Source organism: Macrobrachium nipponense, chromosome 26, assembly GCF_015104395.2.
Source record: "Macrobrachium nipponense isolate FS-2020 chromosome 26, ASM1510439v2, whole genome shotgun sequence".
Taxonomy (NCBI): domain Eukaryota; kingdom Metazoa; phylum Arthropoda; class Malacostraca; order Decapoda; family Palaemonidae; genus Macrobrachium; species Macrobrachium nipponense.
In genome coordinates, this window is record NC_087215.1 from 45,028,713 (window position 1) to 45,053,217 (window position 24,505).

At 41.3% G+C, this 24,505-nt stretch overlaps 1 protein-coding gene across 9 annotated transcripts in view; it reads left to right on the forward strand.

The window, feature by feature from the left end:
• The window catches only part of LOC135200242 (uncharacterized), a gene marked incomplete at its 3' end in the record, with an annotated part of 370,718 nt that overhangs the window by 331,702 nt on the left and 14,511 nt on the right, over window positions 1–24,505 (forward strand). For all 9 annotated transcript variants that reach the window (XM_064228699.1, XM_064228698.1, XM_064228697.1 and 6 more), the window contains 1 exon segment: window positions 3,906–4,092. In XM_064228699.1, coding sequence (XP_064084769.1) covers window positions 3,906–4,092 — 187 coding nt within the window.

Here is a 24,505-nt window from a genome sequence, read left to right on the forward strand (position 1 = left end):
CCCCTGACAGACGCCCCACAACGATTGGGTAGGGGGAGACAGGATCTGCATCCAACATTGGAGATACCAAGTAAAATTTGTACTACAATAGCACTGCACATTCTAAAATGCTGTGGTGGTAATGACAGACATTTTAGTGGGTAGTTATCCCCTCACAGACACACCACAACGAGTGGGAGGTAGGGGGAAGGGGAGGGGGAGACAGGATCTGCATCCAACATCGGAGATACCAAGTAGAAGTTGTACTACAATAGCACTGCACATCCTAGAGTACTGCAGTGGTAATGACAGACATTTTAGTGTGTGGTTACCCCCTGACAGACACCCCACAACGAGTGGGGAGTGGGAGATAGGATCTGCATCCAATATCGGAGATACCAAGTAAAATTTGTGCTACAGTAGCACTGCACATCCTAGAGTACTGTGGTGGTAATGACAGACATTTTAGTGGGTGGTTACCCCTTCACAGACATAACCTACAGTTGGAAGAGAGAGATGGGACACCTTGAAATGATTCAAAATCTATCATAGGCAATATTAATATTATAAATATGGTAATTGTCTGAAAGTTAAGTATATCTTAGTTTTACCAGACCACTGAGCTGATTAACCCTTTAACGCCGAAGGGGTATAATAAAAATCGTTTCCCGTATGCCGGCGGGGTCTGGGAGTGAGCACCGAAGCGGAAAAAACGTTTTTTTCAAAAAATCACATAACGCTTAGTTTTCAAGATTAAGAGTTCATTTTTGGCTCCTTTTTTTTGTCATTGCGTGAAGTTTAGTATGCAACCATCAGAAATGAAAAAAATATCATTATCATATATAAATAATGGGATATATGATAGCGCGAAAACAAAATTTCATATATAATTGTATTCAAACCGCGCTGTGAGCAAAACGGTTAAAGCTAACAAGTTAATTTTTTCGTTGTATTGTACACTAAATTGTGATCATTTTGGTATATAACACATTGTAAAACGATCAAGGCAACACAGAGAAAATATTATCACAAAATGATGCATGAATTCGTAAGACACTTGGGCTAGGGGGTACCCCGTCTTTGGAGGGGGGTTGCTAGCGCATCTAGTGGAGGGCCCCCCCCCTCCCCCGCCTCGTCTCCATGGGTGGGAGCAGTCGGCCATCTTGTATTGCTCCGCTGGTGTCTGCCGCCACCTTGTCTCAGAGTGATGCTGCGGCATCAGCCCCGTTGTTGTCTTTGTGTATTCCTCCGCCAGTGGCGTCTCTTTCCCCCTCACTCAGAAGGGAGGTCATGACGTCACCACCGCTTATAACGTCACTCTCATCGATGACGTATCTTCTAGTTGCCTCCTCCGAGCCACCTCTCTTAGCCATGACGTCATCTCTGCCGCCCAGTTCGAAACATCTCCCTTCCTCGTCTTCGGAGCCTTCTCTGCCACATCAGTCCGAGCTCATATGCCAGGCAGTGCTTCAGAGGCTGGACTTTGTTTTAGATGTGAAGTTGGCTGCTTTATCGGTTGGGAGGACTGGTAGGAAACGCGTTGCTTCGTCCCCGCCTTCCGAGAAGAGTGCTCATAAGAAGCTAGTGCTGTCTCCCTCTCCCTCTTCCACCTCAACACCTCGTGGGCATCTTAGGCATTGGAAGCCCAAGGACTTTGCCCTTCCTTCGCCGCCGAAGGAGGAACGGCACGAACGTGTTCCCGAGAGTGCTGTGGTTTTGGGCAGTGTTAGTGATGTGTGTTCTGCAGGGGTTGCTTCGCCGCCGAATCTCGTACGTGCAACCATCCTATTGTTAAGACCTCAGGTTTGTAGCTATGAAAAATACAAATTGTCTTAGAAAATTTGTCATTTTCATCTGGTATCTCATATATTGGATCTAGACCCAAAATCTAACAAGCAATTAGTGGTGCTTGTAAAGTAAGCCACCCATGTATTTTCAGCAGACGGTCAGCTTCACAGTTTACAAGTCTACTCCTAAATACCAGTAGGGGTTATAGTCGGTATCTTGTTCGTTGTATCTCAATGGTCCGGGCTGCTGCTCTAGTACCATTGCCCATTCCTTGGTGGAGTTTCCCAAACTGGAATGGCCATGGCAAGTGGTTTTAATTCTGCCGTACTCTGTTCTTTTAATCACTCCAAAATTTTTAAAATTTGTCTTTACAAGGTTAATCATTTTGAAAATGAAGGGAAAGAATGCTAGGACTCCTTGGTGAGCAACTTTGGCCCTGGTAAAAGGTGTCTTCTATAGCTTTTAATTTTATAGACATAAGTAAGAAGACTGTTTCTGTTAGTGGTCTTTCAAATGTACAGCTTAGATTATGGTTTTTCTATTATTAATTAGATATTTACATTAGGGTTAATTGAGATTGGTTAGTCTGTCATATGGGTCCCAGGGAGACCTTTGAAGATTCACACCAACTACCAGAAATAGGGTTTTCCTACATCAAATCCAGTTTTTTAAAATCTTAATTATTAATTAACTTTTTAATTTAACTTTTCTTTTCTAATAACCGATCTCTTCATTCTTTATTTCCCATTACCTTCCATTACTTCTTTCTAATGACTACCAATAATATTCTTTTGAAGCATAAATTTCAAGTCAGTGGCCCCTGTGGGCTTGTTCCATATGAATAGGGTTCATGTTCTGACTGAAGAAAAGAAAGAAAATGTTGTTTGTATGGACGTGCAGTCAACGAATTAGTCCTGAAACTTATCTGGAAATTAACTCTTTGTAAGGCCTACAGATTGCATACCTAGTTGATTCAGTTATTCATAAAAAATCTGAAATAGTAATTTGATTATGTGAAAATGAAACAGGAAAACACATCTGCACTGGACTAACTCAGCTTGGTTGATGTGCAGCAAATTAATTTTCTTTTCTAATAACTGATCTCCTCTTTCTTTATTTCCCATTACCTTCCATTACTTCCTTCTAATGACTACCAATATTATTCTTTTGAAGCATAAATTTCAAGTCCGTGGCCCCTGTGGGCTTGTCCATATGAATAGGGTTCATGTTGTGAATAGTAACAGTAATGACTGAAAAAAAAAAAAGTTGTTTGTATGGACGTGCAGTCAGCCGATTAGTCCTGAAACTTTTTGGAAATTAACTCTTTGTAAGGCCTACAAATTGCATACCTAATTGATTGAGTTATTCATAATATTTATAAAAAATCTGAAATAATTTGATAATGGGAAAATGAAACGGGAAAACACATCTGCACTGGACTAACTCAGCTTGGTTGATGTGCAGCAAATTACTCTGTTAAGTACAGCATATGAATTTTATTTATCTGAGCTTTGGCATACAAAATCTGATAAGTATTGGAATCCAGTGAGTTGAAGTCTGTTAAGGTGTGAAGTACCAGTGTACTTTAAGAAACTAAAGTAAGTGTAGATGCCTTGGGTTCATCAAGTGCTGGAGTTTACCTATTTGACTTCCCAAAATCCTTGATCCCTGACATATTAGTTTCTAAGACCTCTCCTGAATCCTGTATCCTCCAGCTCTTTGCAGATATTATAAGTCTGGGAGGTACAAGTTTGAGAGAGTTTTTTTGTCAAGTGAACAAAAGACTGGGAGTCTCGGAATCATTTCAGATTTCTGTGTGGGCATAATATGATTAATTGGTCATCTAAAATGCTACATTTCTTATATACATTTTGTTTTTATGATTGAATATGAATGTTCCTTTGATTTTTAAGTTTATGTTAAAGTAAACACCCAGTTTATGTTAAGGTAAACACCAAGTTTTTCAGATGATAGAAATTATTCAGGTTGTTTTCACAAGTGCCAGTTGTGGCTTGAAGACAAATGTTACAGTTTACTTTGACTGTAGTATTGTTAGTCTTGAACAAGTTCAAGGTACTGTTCTGCATTATGAGATGAGGTCATTTTGAAGAATCATTAATGTACTTTTCTTACAACAGCTACAGTATGGTCACATAGAGCAATACTTATGTTGATAAAGCTCTACAAAACTCATACATCAGCTTTCAAGTCTCCAACAGTGAAGAAATCTGATGTCTGGAAAACCATATCTACAAAAATGCAGTCTATGGGTCATAACTACAATGCAGAAGCATGTGACAAAAAATTTAGATGCCTTAAATATAGGTAAGAAATACTTTTGTGTTTACTTACTGAAAATGTTTAATACTTCTTTGTAATGTATTTTTAAAGTGCACTCTATGATAGGTGGTGGACTGAAGGTTAAATTGCTGATTACATGTATAATGAGCGGAGTAGTGGATATAAGTAGTTGAGCCATACTTCTCTTGGTGAAGACTAATTTTTCTGCCATATGATTAGTACAGGCAGTCCTCGGTTAATGGCGATCAGGTTTTATGGCGCTTGTGTAGCTCCATAAAATCAGTGATTTATGGCGCCATAATGGGCCAAGTTTCTGTTATTAGCGCCATAAGTGGCTAATAATCGAGTTATGGTGCCATAACATACCTAACAGAAGGGCCATTAACCACTTATCAGCTCCATTAACCAAAACTTGGCACCATAATTTTATGGCGGTTTTTGCTTATCAGCACCCACCAATAACCTGGGTCTGTCTGTATTTTAAAGTGTATTAGCCCCATAAGTCTGTGTTTATAAAGTAAGTAAGGTGAGGATTTGGTAAAAGAAATGCTAGAGTGAACCCCTGTATTTGCACACTCCGGATTTGCGGACTCACATATTCGTAGATTTCCCTCTGGAACATACACCCCCATTATTTGCAGAAAATTTGACTGTTTGCAGTATTCCATGAGAAATATCCACAAATTCCAGTTTTTCTTTTTTTATCAATTTCATCAGAAAATGCACTGTTTGTGATAAAACTATTTAAAAAAAACCAATTTTGAGTGGATTTTTCTTGAGTTTTAACTAACAAAATAGGCAGTTATAAGTGTTTGTACAGGGGTTTTCAATTATTTGCAGATTCTAGCTATTCTCACTCGGCATGGGTCTGGTACGCATCCCCTGTGAAGATGGGGAACACTGTACTCTTTAATAAAACCGAATTGCTTAAAAATATGGTCTAGGTTGGTTGCTTTGTGTAGCCTGCAGGATGGTTCTCCACTCATAAATTTGTCCCCATCTTTGCATTGGTGTGGAAAATGGAGTTACCACTATTGACAATTAAAACTTATTGTGTTGTCTCTCCTGGATCTTTGTCCAGTATGGTATGGACTAGGGTAGTGAACTCACTTTCATGCTGGTCTCAAGTTGGAATCTTTTGTCAAATCTATTAATCAGTCATATGATCTGCTAAGAAATGGGTCCAATACTTTTATATATATAATTTTGGCAGACTAAAGTAAAACTTGTATTAATTGCCCATATAAATTTATGCATGCTAGCAATTGTAGTGTTGCCGCTTGTAACTCTTGTGAGAAAGTGATATTGTAATTTCAATACTACATGCATTGTCAAAATAAAGTATCACAAGGTTGTGATTTTTTCTGCTTTTGATTAAAATTTTCTTCTTAAACAAATTATTTTTAAAGAAATTTCTGTGCTTTATTTATCATGATGCAATCTTTAATTTGACAGTTAGAAAACACAGTTGTCATTATTTTCAGTGATTCATAATTGATGACTAGGTTGTTAGAAGTTCAGTACAGTTTGCCATGACCTAACTGAGGATTGAGTTAGCCTCTTAATGACTAGTCCCTTGAGTTCTGTGTATCCTCCAATTTTGTCCAGCTAATTGAGGAACCCAACCACATTTCTGGTAATGCTAGAGTAGACCTCATATTCACAGATGTTCCAGCTATTGTCAAGTCCAAGGTCTGTAATTATAAGACACTTGATCACTGTGCCATTATAATGGACATATCTGTCAATCAATATAATCAGTCTGGCTGAAATCCAGAGCCAGTTGGGATTGCATTACTGAAGCTTGTTAGGCTTATAATATTGCAAATGTTATATTAGATCCTGATCCCAAGAAGAAAAATGAAATACTGATGGCTTTTTTTAACAAGATATGTCCCTAAGACAGTCATCAAATTTGGGACAAAAGACCAGGCATGGTTTGATGATACATGTAGACATGCCTACCATGACAAACAGACCAAATTCAATGAATGGAGATGAAATTGTTCAAAAGACAATTACACCATTTTTGTTAAGTCTCCATTTGTGTTAAGTCTCACCGTGCTGTGAATAGAACTTACCATACAGCCAAGAGAAACTACAATACTTCTTTGAAGAGAAAACTTGAAGGAGTTACTCAGCCTCATCTTTGGTGGACCAAAGAGGTATCATCTACCTTTGGGTCAGGTTTGTCTTCCATTCCACCACTACTAACAGATGATGGTAGAATGGTTACTGGCCCTAGGGAAAAGGCTGAACTGCTTGAACTGCTTCATCAAACTTTTGAAGCTAAGCAGTCAGCTGAGGATGTCCCTCTCCTTGATATTTGTCATCCTGAACCTATTCTTACAAAATTTGCATTTTGCTCTAGGGATGTTAAGAAAATTCTAGATGATCTTGATAGCTGGGGTGAAGAAGAGCCTGATGGTTACGTCCCTTTCTTTTTTAAGAAAGTTTCTAGTATGTTGTCTTCTAAGATAAGTAGATTCTATTGATTTTATATAGACATAGTATCTTGTGGATGAGTGCAAGCTTAGTAATACAGTGCCTGTTCCAAAGAGTGGCATCTGCAGACTGCATCACTATAGACCAATCTGTATTCTCCCTGTGCTCTCCAAAGTTGCAGGAAAAACTGATTTCTGGGCCTAACCTGTGTCGCTCCGTGAAACATTCCTATAGCATTCATTTCTAAGGTATAATTATTGCTAAATATACAAGAGAAAAGCTACATTGGATTATACCAGAATAAATCCGGTTCGCTCACCCCTTTATAGGGTGTCGGTATAAACTCTAGGGCGAGTGAAACACTACCACAGGTCTTCTGCCATTTATTCTCTTCCTTTGTCAATTTCCCCATTCCAAAGAGGAGCCGTACCAACACCTTCCCCCTAGCCGCTACTGCTACTACTAGCGCCTTGATCTTCATTCCTTCATAGCATTCGTGTGTTCCACACGCGTTTTCATTTTGGAATTTTTCTTTTGTGATTTTCGTGATTTATCACTATGTCTGATCGTCAGGATTCCTCTGGATCAAAGTTAAGTACTGCATGAGTCTATAAATTAGCTTTTATAGAGTTTTGACCGAATTTTATATAAGTTAGGCTTGTTTACATTCTGGGAACCTGCATGCGCCGTTCCCGAGTCAGCCTTCTACGTTATTTTCGGTATTCGTATCGACGACTTTCAATTAGTCTCCCATACTAATTGTAGTCCTACGTTTTAATTGCAGTGCTTATATCAATTTTGTTTTAGACCCTGACGTGTTATTATAAAAATTTGTTCTTGTCGTGTGAGAAGTATTAGCGATCTACCCTTTTGTGTATTTTGACTATGAGGTTTTTTGGACACGAAACCAAAGGGTTTTTTGTTGCTTTTATTGAATTAGCTTATAAGATCTATAATATCCCCTAGCCTTCCCAATCGAGATTAAAAATTATGTTTTCGGAATGGTAGGCTAGGTGGTCAGAGCCCTCTGTCCGATCTGACCAGATCAATGTGATTTGTCGAAGGTTAGGCTAGCTGTTCCTTATATTTTATTAGATAATTCAACTCTCACACGCTAGATTCTAGTTTGTTATATTTATCGTTCACATGTTATGTTTGGTGTTATAGAGCAATAGGCCTGTGGCCATCTGTCCTGTGACCAGGTTGAGCCACTCCCGACCGGGAGGTGATCCACCTGGTAAGTGTTATACAGTCTGATTACGAGTGTTCCACTCCTTGAGGTGACTCCCTCTCCATCCCTCCCGTTAGGGTGCTACTCGCTATGCTACTCCAAGTAATCATTCGAGCCCCACCCTCTCCCACGGAGGGGGGGGGTCCAGTCGAGGGAGAATTCTCCTCTTATCAGGTAGTTATGAGGGACTGTTACCTATCCAGTCGAGCCCTGGACAACTTCCCGGCTCGACAAGAAGGTAGTTACCCGGTACTTCCAGATACCATACCTCATATTCCTTGCCCTTTCCATGTTTAGTCCTCCCGTCCCGGAGGGTCCGGGACGCAACTAGAACCGTTTGTTATTTATAACAAAGCTTCTGTGGATAGTATCAGGCCTAGCCCTGATTCAGCCCGGGATGTTTCTGGTCATAAAATTTACATGGAAAGGGGACAGGATGATAAGTTACAGTATCACAGAGCTCCGTTACATAACATATTTGGAATAATTTCCGAAAAAATTTTACGATAATAAGGTTTTGATAAGACATTACGGTTACCTACGCCGGATTTATTAATCCAGCGGGTATCCTAGTCCTGAAAAATATTATAGATATATATTTTTATTTTAGACTTAAGGTCTTTTTCCTCTCCATAGCTTTCCGCCTCCCCGTGTTTTGCTACTTTATGTCCCGTTCCGGTGACAGTTTACACAATTCAAGGCAAGTCCTAGTATAAACTAGGGGAACCTTTCCGGAGCCGACAGATACAGCTCAAACTTACAACTTTTCCTGTTCCGTCAGCATTAATCCTATTTTGTTAAAAAAAGCATAAAAAAGGGGACCGGAAAGCGAAAGGAAATGGATAAAATCATTTTTTCTTAAGAATTTTTTGCATGCCACCGGAATCAGCACTTGACTTGCTTATATACTAGGCATGTTCCGCTAGAATCATACCCGGCGGAATGTTATATAACAACATTCCGGCATGAATTAAATTTTAGTTAATGCATGTACCGCCGGATACAGCTCCGGTGGATATATTCAGTGATATTCATGTATCAATTTTTAACTACAGATGGTCCGCTGTCAGGAGACAGCCTGTACTGCAATGCTGCATCAACCATGCGGACACGAGGTGTGTCGTTCGCACGCAGGTTGCGCAATCCAGCTTGACGACCTAGTAGTTTGGCACCCAGACGGTTGCGAAATTTGCTACAACCTGATGCAGGATTTCACTTCTGATACGGTAGGTCCGGATGCAAGCTGGGAGATAGTGAAATAATTATTTGAATAAGAGGATTGATTCATATTTTCAAATAGCCTTAAATTAAACTAAATTATTGTCCCGCTTAACGAGTAATTCTCTTCCAGAACACGCAGGCGGAAAGGGATGCAGCTCTCGCGACCCTCAAGATTTGGGTAGGCGGATTTGGCAGGAATGCCAAAGGCAAAAGACCCTATATGCTGTCTGAGGAGTTGTGTTCTCTCATATACCCGAATGCTAAGATGTCGGCAGCGGTTTCAACGGATCTGGCAGCTCCAATCATCGGCAGGATTCATGATGAGACCCAAGCCATACTGGCAGAAGATTTAGAAGGCTTGGGGGGAGATATGGTTGAGGAGGTTGCTGCAATCAATTTAGACCTCGAACCTATGATGACCGACACCCAGGAGGAAGGTAGGGGAGTAAGTGAGGCAGTAGATCCACGGGCTAAAGTACTATCCTTTAGTCCGTCTCATTCTTCTTCTTCTTTTCAGGGATTTATTAAGAAAACTGTGACTTCAGGAAACGAGTCAATGTCGGTAACTCCAAAGGTAAAATCTAGGTCGATCACCCATAGATCAATTACCAAACCCCTTCCTAAGCCTTCCAAACCGAAGTCCCTTAGGGAGACTCGTGCCAGTCTGTCATCAGCCTCCAAACTGACGGCGGACTTAGGTAATGTCTCGATACCTAGGCAGAGTACAAGAACCAGGTTGCAAAAACCGAAACAACAGGATTCGAGTTTAGACCCGGCTGCTATTTCTAGCGTGATCATGCGAGAAATGAATAATCTTTTCCAGGCTAAGTTTATGGAAATCTCGGCCCAGTTGGCCTCGAATAGAGAAGCGTCAGGCCAATCTATTCAATCGCTGGCCCAAAGATTGGAGACCCAAGAGTCTCTTATGCAGGCAGTCCTTCAATCCGGCCACACGCAACAATCCTTGCCTGTCCCGGATGCCTCTAAGTTACCACCTTTCAAGGCAAATAACCCTTGGAGACTAGCAGCACACGCTCCATTTTCGGAGGGCAAATTGTCAATTGAAGGATACGGAACTCTGCCGGTAGAGGATTTTGAATTCTACCCGCCGGGTCTCCAATTTCCTTTTTCAGGTTATGCACGCCTGACGGAGGAAGCTCTAGTAAGAGAAGACAAGATACCTAAGGAGACAGTAATTTTTCCTAGAGACCAGGCCCAATCAGCATGGGTCCGTACCCTAGCTGAATGGGAGTGTACAAACACTAAGATTACTCGTCACAAGAGTCCCTTCACCATGTTCGTGGTCCCGGAGGATATCCCGGTTCCATGTGCAACCAAGATCTTGGAACTAACTCTTCAGGCAGCAGCGGAAGACAAACCCATGCCTCAAATCAGGGAGACAGATTTACCATCCGTGCTCCTCCCGGGAGGTACAGAAAACTGGCTGGATGCTCCGGCAACCTTCTCAGTGGGAAAATTAAGCCAGGACTGTGCGACAGATCTCTTTAGCGAACGTTTGCCCAGTCTCCCAGAAGCACTCATTAGGACTGAATATGAGGCCAGAAGTCGTCTGTGTAGAACTATAAACTCGGTCACTATGGCAGAAATGACAACCATGGTATACGCTGAAGAACCCCTGTTTAAGATCTTAACAAAGTCATTACTACACACATTACAGTGCGATGTGTATGACTTCGCAGTAGCTATAAGGAACTGCAGAAAGCATGTTCTAGCTGATGCTTCGATCGGCCATGAGCCTAATAGATTGATCAAGGCTTCAATCTGGGGATCTACCCTTTTTCCGGAGGGCTTGGTTAATGAGGTACTGAGCGAAGCAGCCAGAGTTAATCAGAGTTTGAGAGTCCGCTGGGGACTATTTCCCAAAAGAAAGTTTGATTCCTCATCAAACCCTCTAAGGGGAAAGAAAAAGGCAAGAAGGTTCCAACCTTTCCAACACAACCAACAGCAACCTATGGTTCAGGCGGTTCCAGTAAATCAGGTAAACCAGCCATCCACTTCAAAAACTCAACCTCAACATCAACAGCCTCAAAGCTCGAGTAGCTTCACATCTTCCCCAGCCTTTAATGCTTCCTTTGAAAATCAAGGGGTGTTTCATGGCTATAACAGGTTTGCTAGAGGAAGTCGAGCCAGGGGAGCTTTTCGCAGAGCCAGCGGAAGAGCATCCGGCAGAGGAAGAGGCTTCAGAGGAAACAAGGGTAGTCGACCCTCAGCACAGTGAGATACCTCAGGTAGGAGGGAGGTTGTACCTGTACAAGAACCGCTGGAAATTCAGCAATTGGGCACACAGCATAATTGCAAAAGGACTCGGATGGAGTTGGAAGAAAGGGCCTCCTCCATCAATACAATTTTATCAACACCCGACAACGGATCTGTTGGAGTATGCTCAAGACCTTCTTCAAAAGAAGGCAATAACAAAAACCAAATATTTAAAATTTCAAGGACGTTTGTTCAGCGTTCCAAAGAAAGACTCAAACAAGCGAAGAATAATATTAGACTTGTCCCATCTGAACTCATACATTCAATGTGACAAGTTCCATATGCTAACCGTTTCACAGGTACGGACCTAACTTCCCCGTGGGGCCGTCACCACCTCTATAGATCTTACAGATGCCTACTATCATGTTCCAGTAGCAAGGCACTTTTGTCCCTTCCTAGGCTTCAGGCTAGGCAACCAGGCTTACACGTTCAAAGTAATGCCATTCGGGCTCAACATAGCACCCAGAATATTTACAAAATTAGCAGAAAAGGTAGTGCAGGAACTAAGAAAGCAGGGGATAATGCTAGTGGCCTATCTAGACGACTGGCTTATCTGGGCCAAGAACGACAGGGATGTCACAAAGTAACTCAAAAAGTCATGGAGTTACTGGAATACCTAGGGTTCCAGATAAACTACAAGAAATCCCGTCTAATTCCAGCTTCACGGTTCCAGTGGTTGGGGATACAATGGGATCTCAACTCCCACAAACTATCAATCCCATTGGTGAAACGGAAACAAATAGCAAGCGCTACGAAACGCTTCCTCAAAAACAAACAAACATCCAGGAGGAATCTAGAAAGAGTTCTAGGCTCGCTCCAGTTCGCTTCAGTAACAGACGTTCTACTAAAAGCCAAACTCAAGGACATAAATCGAGTTTGGCGAACCAGAGCGAATGTGAAATTACGGGACACAACTTCCAGTCTTCCGGCAATATTACGGAAAAGACTCCGTCCATGGACAGAGGTCAGAAGCTTAGGAAAATCAATTCCATTACAATTCCCGCCACCAAGCTTAGTAATCCATACAGATGCATCACTAAGCGGGTGGGGAGGTTACTCCCAATACAAAAAAGTTCAAGGAACCTGGTCAGTTACACTCCGCCAGCTGCATATCAATATTTTGGAAGCCATGGCAGTATTTCTAACCCTGAGAAAACTCTCGCCGGCAAAGAAGATCCACATCAGGTTAGTTTTGGACAGTGCAGTAATAGTCCACTGCATAAACAGAGGGGGCTCCAAATCAAGCCACATAAACCATGTAATGATAGCAGTCTTTTCATTAGCAGCAAAGAACCAATGGCATCTGTCGGCAACTCACCTGGCGGGACTAAGGAATGTAGTGGCAGATGCACTGTCAAGGACAACTCCGCTAGAATCGGAATGGTCTTTGGACAACAAATCATTCAAATGGATCAGTCATCAGTGCCCGGGTCTCCAAGTAGACTTGTTTGCCACAGAATCCAACCACAAGTTAATACACTATGTGGCTCCCAATCTGGATCCTCTAGCCCAGGCAACGGACGCCATGTCCATAGACTGGAACAAATGGGAAAACATTTACCTATTTCCTCCAATAAACTTACTCATGAAGGTACTGGACAAGCTCAGATCCTTCAAGGGACTGGTTGCTCTAGTAGCTCCCAACTGGCCCAAGAGCAAATGGTATCCGTTACTCAAAGAACTAGGACTCCGTCCCAAACAGATCCCCAATCCAAAGCTAACACAACTAGTACAAACGAGGATTGTGTACGCTTCCTCATGGATTCAGAATGCCCTAACTTTATGGACTTCATGAAGTTTGCGGCTCAAAAAGATGCCAACATGGACCCGATTAACACCCGGTTCCTAGAATCAGATAAAAGGGAATCCACCCTTAGACAATATGATTCTGCGGTAAAGAAACTAGCCTCCTTTTTAAAGGAAACAAAGATAAAAGCTATGAATACAAATCATGCTGTTACTTTCTTCAGGACTTTATTTGAGAAAGTTCTAGCAGCTAGTACTATTACCACAACCAAATCTGCGTTAAAAAGAATTTTCCAGTTCGGGTTTAATATTAATTTGACAGAATCATACTTTTCATCAATTCCAAGAGCTTGTGCTAGATTAAGACCTGCAGACAGACCCCATTCAGTCTCCTGGTTTCTGAATGATGTTCTTAAATTAGCATCAGATACCAATAATGAGTCGTGTACTTATATAACCCTTCTAAGAAAAACATTGTTTCTTGTCAGCCTGGCTTCAGGAGCCAGGATATCTGAATTATCGGCTCTATCTAGAGAGCCAAATCATATTGACTTCCTCCCATCTGGAGAGGTCCTATTACTACCAGATAGAAGGTTCTTGGCCAAAAATGAAGATCCTCATAGTAGATGGTCTTCGTGGAGAATTCTTCCGCTACCACAAGACCCATCCCTTTGTCCGGTAAAGACATTGAGATCTTTTCTAGACAGAACTTCCAATAAAACCTCAGGTCCTTTATTTACCAGAGAAAATGGTGGAACAATCTCACTGAAGGCAATTAGACAGCAAATCCTTTACTTTATTAAACAGGCCAACCCGGAATCAGTACCACACGTACATGATGTCCGAGCAGTAGCTACTTCAGTTAACTATTTCCACCATATGAATTTTGATGATCTGAGGAAGTACACAGGTTGGAAGTCACCAAAAGTATTTAAACGCCACTACTTGAAATCCTCAGAGGCCCTTAAATTTTCAGCAGTGGCAGCAGGGAATATAGTTACCCCTGATACAACCTAGTCATATTAAATATCCAGAATCAGTGTACCTACCCTTCTTTTCTTATGCTTTCTCTCCTATAACCCTAGTCTTCACCTCGGTTTCCTAGTTTTGATCTGTTATATTGCACCACTTTGTATGTTTAATTTTGTCTCATAAGACAAAACAAGTTATATTGATTAATATCTTTTTACGGAGTAGTAATCACTCTGTCCTTATGTTATTTAATCTTAGTATTTGTATATACTTCAGAAATGAGGACCTAGATTTAAGTTATCTGTAGATTATCCTTACACCTTATATTTATATATAACTATTAAAAAAGGTTGAATCACTTTTATTAGTCTAATTTCACCCTTCCAGTAACACTGTAATCACCCTTACCAAGCTTGTGCTTTCTATTCTCTGTTATTGTTTCACGGAGCGACACAGGTTAGGCCCAGAAAAGGGATTTTGACAAAGGAAAAATCTATTTCTGGGCAGTGACCTGTGTCGCCCAGTGAACCCAACCCTAAAATCCTCACCCGGGGAACCCAAGCTTGGGTGCTATATTCAGGAATGAAGATCGAGGCGCTAGTAGTAGCAGTAGCGGCTAGGGGGAAGGTGTTGGTACGGCTCCTCTTTGGAATGGGGAAATTGACAAAGGAAGAGAATAAATGGCAGAAGACCTGTGGTAGTGTTTCACTCGCCCCAGATTTTATACCGACACCCTATAAAGGGGTGAGCGAACCGGATTTATTCTGGTATAATCCAATGTAGCTTTTCTCTTGTATATTTAGCAAAATTATACCTTAGAAATGAATGCTATAGGAATGTTTCACTGGGCGACACAGGTCACTGCCCGGAAATAGATTTTTCCTTTGTCAAAATCTCTTTTTAAGCCCCTATATAAGTATGTGCAATCTAAAGGATTGTTAACTGATAGTCAATATACATATAGGAAGAAGTTAGGTACCTGCAATGCTCTTTTAGACTTGACTTGCCATTTGCAAGGGAACTTTGATTGGGTTGTTGAGTGCAAAGTAATTAAAATAGATTTTAGTGTTGCTTTTGATTTACTAAATCAAAAGGCACTTAATTGTAAACTTCAGAATCATGGAGTAGTTGGATATATTTAGGATTACTCCAAGATTTACTTATGGGTAGGCAATAGTAAGTTGCTGTGGACAAGATATTTAGTGAACCCAAAGCTATTTTGTCTGGAGTTACACAGGGTAGTGATTTAGGTTTGCTGTTATTTTTAGTGTATACAAGTGATATGGTTGTTAGTCAGAAAAACAAAATTATTCAGTATGCTCATGATGCAACGCTTGGGGGTGTAGTCAAGTCTCCTTTTATGAGAAATGAAGCTGCCCTCAGCCTCAATTAGGACATGGACCAGATCAGGGAATTGTCTAGTCAGTGGAGTTTGAGGCTGACCTCCAGTAAAACAAAAACACGATTGATTAACAGAACTCATACAGATTTCCCACCCCATCCTCCCCATCAGATGGATGAACTTTGCTGAGTGAGTCTGAAGCTTTTAACTATTCTAGCTGTAACTTTTGACTCACATCTAACTTTTGAAAAACATGTAATGAAAGTTTTTGCAAATGCTGCATGAAAGTTAGTTATTGTTCATAAGACATCATTCATATATTTTTATAATAGTGATAAAATCAATCCAACCTGTTTTGGGCTGTTTGCACTTCCTTTACCAGGATACTGTTCTCCGGTGTGGATGTCTGCTTCTGCCAGAGATTTATCTTTTTAGATAGAGAGGTTCGTAGTGGAAGGTTTCTATTTCTTGAACCATCATAGGATGGTCTCTTGTTTGTCACTTTTTCATAAGTTGTATTTCAGCAGAGATCTTTGACACTCACAATTGATCCCTGATCCCCATTACCTGCCAAGAACAACCAGATTTGCTGAACAGCAGCTACAATATGCAGTAAATTTACCTTTTATCTGTTAATAATTTATAGATTTATTTTTTGTTTTTAACCCTCTCCGATCAGTGGCCAACCTATACTCGGCCAAAGGGAAACAAGCGTTCCACGACAATGGCCGAGTATAGCTCGGCCAACCAAGTTATCCTTAATCTTTACTTAATCCTAAAGCCTGGGAATATCATTGTAGATTAAAAATCCGAGATTTTTAATCTACAATGTCTCTCAGGAGAATTGCCCATATTTATACTTGATAATCCTCAGGTAAATCTCCTGATTTCTCTTTTGAAACTTACATAAAGAACCCAAGTACAATAAACAGCCATAGTCGACCAGGAGGCTTCATTCAGTAAGCTAGTTTGCCATTTCTCGTGCTCTGCTGTTTGATGTTTGCCCGCGTAGTTTGATCTTTTGTAAACTTACTCAGGAATTCATGGCCTCAGCGAAATGTTTTCGCAATGATGAAGAAATTCTTGAATATCTCTGAATGTCCATCAGAAGGTGATTCTATAATATGGGATGGAGATAAGGAAAATGAAGAGGCATCTTGTAACAAGGTACTGTCCGACAATGCCAGCAACTTGTCCGATTCCGATCAGGCAGAGGAAGAGAATGTGTCCTTTGAATAAGAAATTCTGTACGATCCAGAGCTGAGTGGTGCTGATGGTGATGACGAGAATGATAATGCAAGAGAGGGTAATGCGGTCGAAATGGCAGACGATAATGGCGATGATAAGTGGGAAATCTACAATGAAGAAAATCACGATCTTCCAAACTTCGATTTCACTGGTAAGCAGCAATTTGTGAAACCAGAAAAAACACTAAATTCTCCACTTGATTTTTTTGTTTTGTTTTTTACATTAGAACTTTTTCAGTCACTTGCTAACGAAACAAATAAGCATGCCATGGCAAAGATCAATGCATGTCGTCCACTTCAAAAATATTCTATTTGGAATGACTTGAAAGATGTTACGGGAGAAGAAATGATGGCTTTCCATGGAGTGCTAATGTGCATTGCGATGTTACGTAAAATCACTTCCGTAGACGTATTCAGTGCACGACTGGTAAATTCGCCATTATTTGCCAAGTGTATATTTACAAGAAAACGTTTTCATCAAATATTCTCGGCCTTTCATGTATCTTCATCTTCTGATAACAGAAATAGAGTGACTAGGAGTTCTAAAGTAAAAAACGTGCTCGATTATGTTACCAAACGTTTCTTACAATTCTACCGTCCAGGTGCAACCTTTTTGGCGGATGAATCCATGTTTTTATTCAAAGGACATGTGGCATTCAAGATGTATGCACCTAGAAAACCAAAAAAGTGGGGAATTCGCGTCTATGATATTGCCTGTTCGAAGACTGGTTACATACTAGCACTCATCCCTTACTATGGGAAAGAGACAACCAACCAACTCGGAAATCCCAAACACAAATTCAATACCTGCATTATTTTGGAGTTGATCGATGCTGTAAGGAGAGAAACAAAGGAGAGCAGGTACCACATTTTTATGGACAGGCTGTATACCAGCTTGGAACTTGCAAAGGAACTTCTAAAACGTAAAGTTCATTTGACAGGCACGATTCTGGTAAAGTGTAAAGGGCTTTTGATACAGGTAAGGACAGGTAAAGGGAAGCTTCAACTAGGAAATCACCTCTCATTCTGCAAGAGCAACAAATATCATATTCTTAGCTGGCTTGACAAACGGTATGTAACCATGTGCTCTACTTTTTATTCAACTAAAACAAAGTGAGTTCAACAAAAGACGAAAAATAATGTTGCATAAGAAATTACCAAGCCAGAAATGATATGTGAATTTACAGAAATCATTGAAATGGTGGAGGAAGCTATACTTTTTCATTCTTGATGGCGGTCGTCAATGGCTATATTCTTTATGAAATTCACATGAAGGAGGAGATTAAGAAAGTACTCAGCCACGCTAATTACAGGAAGTCACTTTGTGAACAGTTAGTAGGAAAAATTCATAATAAGAATTTCCAAAAAAGTGTTCATGTGAATGAAAATTGCTTACCAGAGAGACTCAATAGCAAAACACATGATCAACAAGATTCCTAACAATCTTTGTCGAGAATGTCGAGTTTGTAGCAATCGCAGAGGCCCTGGTGGCAGAAAAGAGACTGCTGACTACTGTGAAACATGCACTCTTCAACCTGGATTACACCCAAATGAATGTTTCAAAGTATATCATTCAAAAATTGACTACAAGGTGAAATATGCATGATGTATTACAATGCAAAAACATTGCATAGGATTAATATATAATGAAAGCTGTATAAAATAAAAGTGTAAAAAAACAATTGTAAATCTTTCAAATTAACCCCCCTCTGATGGTACAAGAAAAAAATCAGTAAAATAAAAATTTATATATTTTGGTACTAAGAAATAAAAATAATTGTGAAACTTTACAAAACTGAATTATGAAAAAATTTGAGAAGGATTTCGTCTAACATGAAATCATATCATAACCTCATACAAAAAGGCTATCAAGTCAGACATTACGACTTTTGAAATGAAATCATTCATGAATAGATTAGTCAGTGATAAGTGTGGAACTTTATAGAATTTTCTGGTTTGTGTGAGAATTTGTTTACTTTTTCAATAATATTTCATGTTTTGTTTATATTGTGGGTTTTATTTTTCCTGACTGCAGTCCCTTCTGGAGAATAATCTTTTGGTAATCTTACTTGCTTTTATCTTATGACCTTGGTCCAAACAGTATGGCATCTAATGCAATGGAGGACATACCCTCAGGATACGGGTGAGCTGGGACCGGTCGAGAACCCATGCGACCCCCTGCAACCCATTGCCTTCTCTCTTTCTTACCCACATGTGGCCTAGTAAGATATTTTGCTGCCTCATAGGCAGTTTTATTGCTTACACAAAATAGCTGCAGAATAAATCTGAATACTAAAAATAAAGCACAAAAACAACAAGACCTGAATTTACAAACATTCATTGCAAAGAAAATTTTTGGTTATATATATTATATACATGAAAAAGGGATTTTGACAAAGGAAAAATCTATTTCTGGGGGAAGACCTGTGTCGCCCAGTGAAATGGTCCTGTAGCACACATTTCTAGGTATAAATAGATGCTAAAAATACCAGAGAAAAAGCTAAATGGAATGCTGAAGTTACTATCTTCAGCTCGCTCACCCATAGGGTGTCTGTATAAACACAGGGACGAGTGGAAGCCACTACCACAGGTTTTCTGCCAATTAGAATATTCCCCTCAAAACCCCTCTCTAGGTAGGTGCAGTTACAAGGACTACAATACGTCTACCTTCCACTCGCTACTACTACAGCTCCCGCCCGAAGGCTTCATTCCTGAATTACGCACCCAAGCTTAGGCCGTCTAAAGGGTGGGGATCAGGAAAGGAGAGGGATGGGTTCATCGGGCGACACAGGTCTTCCCCCAGAAATAGATTTTTCCTTTGTCAAAATCCATTTTCTGGGCTCGACCTGTGTCGGCCGGTGAAATAGTATCAGAGAATTGGCCATACAAGCTTGGAAAATACAAAATTTAAAAGATACAAGGAAAAATAAAAATAAAATGTTCTCTTAAAATTAAGTTTTAATAACCAATGTAAAGTAACAAGTTACAATGGTAAAAAAGGAGGAACAAATATGACCAGATCCATACTATCCTGGGAAAACAACAGGTAAGGAATACAAAAATAACAAGTATAAACTATGTACATGTCCGGCAATGGATTGATAAGCAAACCAGCCCGGAATCTAAGGGAGACAGGTAGGGATTACGAGCGAGGCAGGTAGGAAAGAGTGAGTATCAAGGGAAAAATTTTTTAGCAGGATAAAGGAATAAGAAATAGAGTTATAAGACTAGGCCATATCAGGGGAGACGATGCTCCCTGCAGCCACTGCTGAAAATTTAAGGGCCTCTAAATTCTTTCGATAGTGGCGTTTAAATACTGCTGGGGATTTCCAACCTGTATATTTTTTAAGATCCTCGAAGTTCATATTGTGAAAATAGTTAATTGAGGTAGCCACTGCCCGGATATCATGGACGTGAGGGACTGAATCCGGATTGGCTTGTTTAATAAAATAAAGGATTTGTTGTCTGATTCCTTTTAAGGAAATGGTTCCGCCTTTCTCTCTAATAAAAAGAGGACCTGAAGACTTTTCAGAAGTTCTGCCCAGATAAAATTTTAATGCGACAATAGGACACAATGATGAGTCCTGTATGAGAGGTATAATCTTCCATGGAGCCCACCTGTTTTGTGGGTCTTCATTCTTGGCTAAGAATTTCCGATTGGGGTAGAGAAGAACTTCACCCGACGGGAGGAAATCAATGTGATTTGGGTCTCTGGAAAGAGCCGACACTTCAGATATTCTGGCGCCTGAAGCCAGACTCATTAAGAATAATGTTTTCCTGAGAAGGGTTATATAGGAGCATGATTCATTATCAGTGTCTGAAGCCAACTTGAGTACATCGTTTAAAAACCAGGAGACCGTGTGGGGGCGGTCCACTGGTCTCAGATGGGCACATGCTCGAGGGATAGATGAGAAGTATGAATCTGTCAAATCAATATTAAAGCCAAGCTGAAAAATCTTCCTTAAGGCAGATTTAGTTGTAGTAATGGTACTATCAGCTAGACCTTTTTCAAACAGGGTTCTAAAGAACAAAATTGCCAGATTCGTAGTCATCTTTTGGGCATCTGATTCTTTTAGAAAGATGGCCAACTTCTTTACTGCAGAATCATACTGTCTGAGTGTTGATTCTCTTTTATCTGATTCTACGAACAGGATGTTTAGAAGAGGAAACCAATTGCTCTTTGGCCAGTTGGGTGCAACCAATGCTACCTGTCCTGTGGAAGATCTGAGTTTGTGCAGGACTTTCATCAGGAGGTTTACTGGTGGAAATAGGTAAATCTTCTGCCAACTGTTCCAGTCTATGGACATCGCATCTATGGCATGAGCTAGAGGGTCCAGATTGGGAGCCACATAACACGGGAGTTTGTGATTGGACTCCGTAGCGAACAGGTCTATCTGAAGCCCCAGGATTTGATTGCAAATCCAACGGAATGACTTCGTGTCCAAGGACCACTCCGACTCCAGCGGAGTTGTTCTGGATAGTGAGTCTGCAATGACATTCCGTACTCCTGCCAGGTGAGTAACTGACAGGTGCCAATAATTTTTCGTTGCTAACGAAAAAATTGCAATCATTACATGATTTACTTTGCTCGACTTGGAGCCTCCTCTGTTTATGCAATGAACTATCACTGCACTGTCCGAGACTAATCTTACATGACTGTTTTTGACTGGAGCTAGATGTTTTAAGGTCAGAAAAATGGCCATTGCTTCTAGGACGTTGATGTGGAACTGGTGGAATGTATTCGACCACGTTCCTTGAACCTTCTTGTACTGGGAGTAGCCCCCAACCACTCAGAGAGGCGTCCGTGTGGACTATCAGAGACGGTGGGGGAAATTGCAGTGGCACTGACTTGGAGAGACTCCAGACTTCCGTCCACGGACGGAGTCTTTTCTTTAATATCGGCGGAATCAGAGAGATCTTGTCTCTGAATTTGTTGTTGGCTTTTTTCCGCCAGACTCGATTGATATCCTTCAGCCTGGCTTTCAATAGGACGTCTGTTATTGAGGCAAACTAAAGAGAACCAAGAATTCTCTCTTGGGTACAACGAGAAGCTTTTTTGTTCTTGAGGAACTGTCTCGTAGCCTTCGCTATCTCTCTGCACTTCTTTGATTGGAGAGATAGCGTGTGTGAGGTTAGGTCCCATTGGATTCCCAACCATTGAAAGTGGGACTTTTGCTTGTTGATCTGGAAACCCAGATACTCTAGGAATTCTATTACTTTGGCTGTTGCTTTGCGACACTCCTCGTCGTTGGTTGCCCAAATGAGCCAGTCGTCTAGGTAAGCTACTAACATTACCCCCTGAGCTCTTAGTTCTTGGACTACTGTCTCTCCTAGTTTGGGGAATACTCTGGGCACTATGTTGAGCCCGAATGGCATGACTCTGAATGAGTAAGCTTGTTTTCCTAGTTTGAAGCCTAGGTATGGAGAGAAGTTTCTTGCTATCGGCACACGATAGTAAGCATATGTAAGATCTATAGAGGTGGTAACGACCCCACGGGGAAGTAAGGTCCGCACCTGCGAGACGGTCAGCATGCGGAACTTGTCGCATTGAATGTATGAGTTAAGACGGGACAGGTCCAGAATCACTCTTCGTTTGTCTGAATCCTTCTTCGGTACACTGAACAGACGTCCTTGAAACTTCAGGCGATTGACTTTCTTTATAGCCTTCTTTTGAAGGAGATCTTTGGCATAGTCTAGTAGGTCTGTCGTTGGAGTCTGGTGAAAACTGACTGGTGAAGGAGGCCCTTTCTCCCATTTCTACCGCAGGCCTTTCGATACAATGCTGTGGGCCCATGAACTGAAGGTCCAATGGTCCCGAAAGAGATACAGTCTCCCACCCACCTGTGGAGTCTTACTGGTTGGTTGAGGTCTTACCACCTCTGCCTCCTCTGAAGCCTCTGCCTCTAGAGCCTTGGATGTCGAAGGCTTGCTGATCTGGGAGACAGGAACGGCTTGAACCACTGTCTGAGGATGAGAGGACTGGAAAGGCTGGTATTTCCTCGGCCTCTTCCTAGGTTTGGATTGTGGTCCGGGGGCCTCAAACTTCCTTTTGAAGGGAAGTCCCCAACGGACACGAAGGTTCTGGTTAGCTCTAGCTGCCTCGCTGAGGACATTGTTAACCACGTCCTCAGGGAAGAGGTTGGCCCCCCAGATCGACGCCTTTATGAGCCTGTTTGGTTCGTGTCTTATGGAAGCATTCACGAAGAAAGGCTTCCTGCAGGCTCGCCTAGCCACTATAAAGTCATACAGGTCTGATTGGAAGGCCTGTAATAGTGACTTTGTGTGGATCTGAAATAGAGGCTCATCTGCAAACGTCGTAGCGGTCAACTCTGCTGTGGTGACTGAGTTAATCGACCTACTCAGCCTGCATCTTGCCTCGAATTCCGCTTTGACCATGGGGTCCGGAATTCTAGGCAAATGTTCACTGAATTGGGCGGAGGCACACTCTGGATCGAGCCTGCCCACCGTGAACATTGCCGGAGCGTCAGCCCAAAACTCCATATCGCCGGGGAAGAGCAAGGAGGTAGCCTCCGTCTCTTTTAGCCGAGGCATAGGTTTGTCCTCTACCACAGCTTGCAGTCAATTCTGCAACCTTCGACGTACAAGGAGTCGGAACTCCTTGTGGGGCCACAAACATCGTAAAGCATCCTTTATGGGGTGTCAACTTTGTGTTGACACAGTCCCAATCTGTGAGGGTGCGGACCCATGCAGACTGGGCCTGGTCCCTAGGGTAGATAACTGTCTCCCTCGGGACTTTGTCTACCCTGACTAGCGCATCTTCGGCTAGTCTAGCGTAGCCTGGAAAGGGAAATTGAAGGCCTGCCGGGAAGAACTCAGTCTTCTACCGGTCGGGTTCCGCAACCTTCAATTGTCAGCTTGCCCTCCGAGAATGGGGCGTGCAGAGCCAACTGCCACGGGTTGCTGTTCTCAAATGGCGGTAGCTTGGGTGCATCCGGTACCGTCACGGACTGTGGTGTGGTTCTGGACTGGAGGAATCCGGACACCAATTCCTCCTGGTCCTGTAGCCTGTGGGTCAGAGACAAGATAGATTGACCTGAAGTCTCTAGGCCTGAGGCGAGTTGAGTGGACACTGATTCAAGTTTCGAGTCCACTACCTCGCTCGTCTTCATCATGAGAAGGTTTGCGAAAGCCTCCTGGTCGAAGCCGGACTCCACCGGTCTGGCTTTGGAGGACTTTGCTCTTGACCCCTTGGGTAGGGGAGAAGCTTTAGTAGAGGAAGTCGATGGCTTGGGAGCCGAAGACGACCTTGCAGAGCCTGCTGGAGAAGGCTTGGATGGTTTGGATACATTTGGCAGGGATCTCGTCTTCCAGGCCTTGACCTTGGTGATTACCGAGGCCGATCTATCCCAAGTGGGGGCGGACTTTGTAGGGAAGCCCTGGAAAGAAAGGGGAGAAGGAGTGGGACTAAAAGGGAGACTACCTGCCTCACTTACCTCCCTAGCTACCTCCTGATCCTCTGTGGCCATAGGTTCCCAGTGGAGACTAATGGCTGCGACCTCTTCGGTGACAATGTCACACAAGCCCTCTTAGTCCTCTTGGTACCTGAGACCTTTCTCTCCAATTGTATTTCATTAGCTCCTTGACAATGTCTTAGTAAAGACGAAAGCACTTGGATTTCTTACTATCATTTTCCTCTTGTGGTATTCAATTAGATATATATATATATATATATAATATAGTTATATATATATATATTGATATATATATATATTACTATCATTGTATATTAGTTTTATATATATATATACTGATATATATAATGTATATATATATATATATATATATATATATATATATATATATATAGTATATATAGTATATATATATATATATAATATATATATAATATATTATATATATATATATATATATATTATCTGATTTTATAGTTATATATGATGATATATATATATATATATATATATATTAATATCA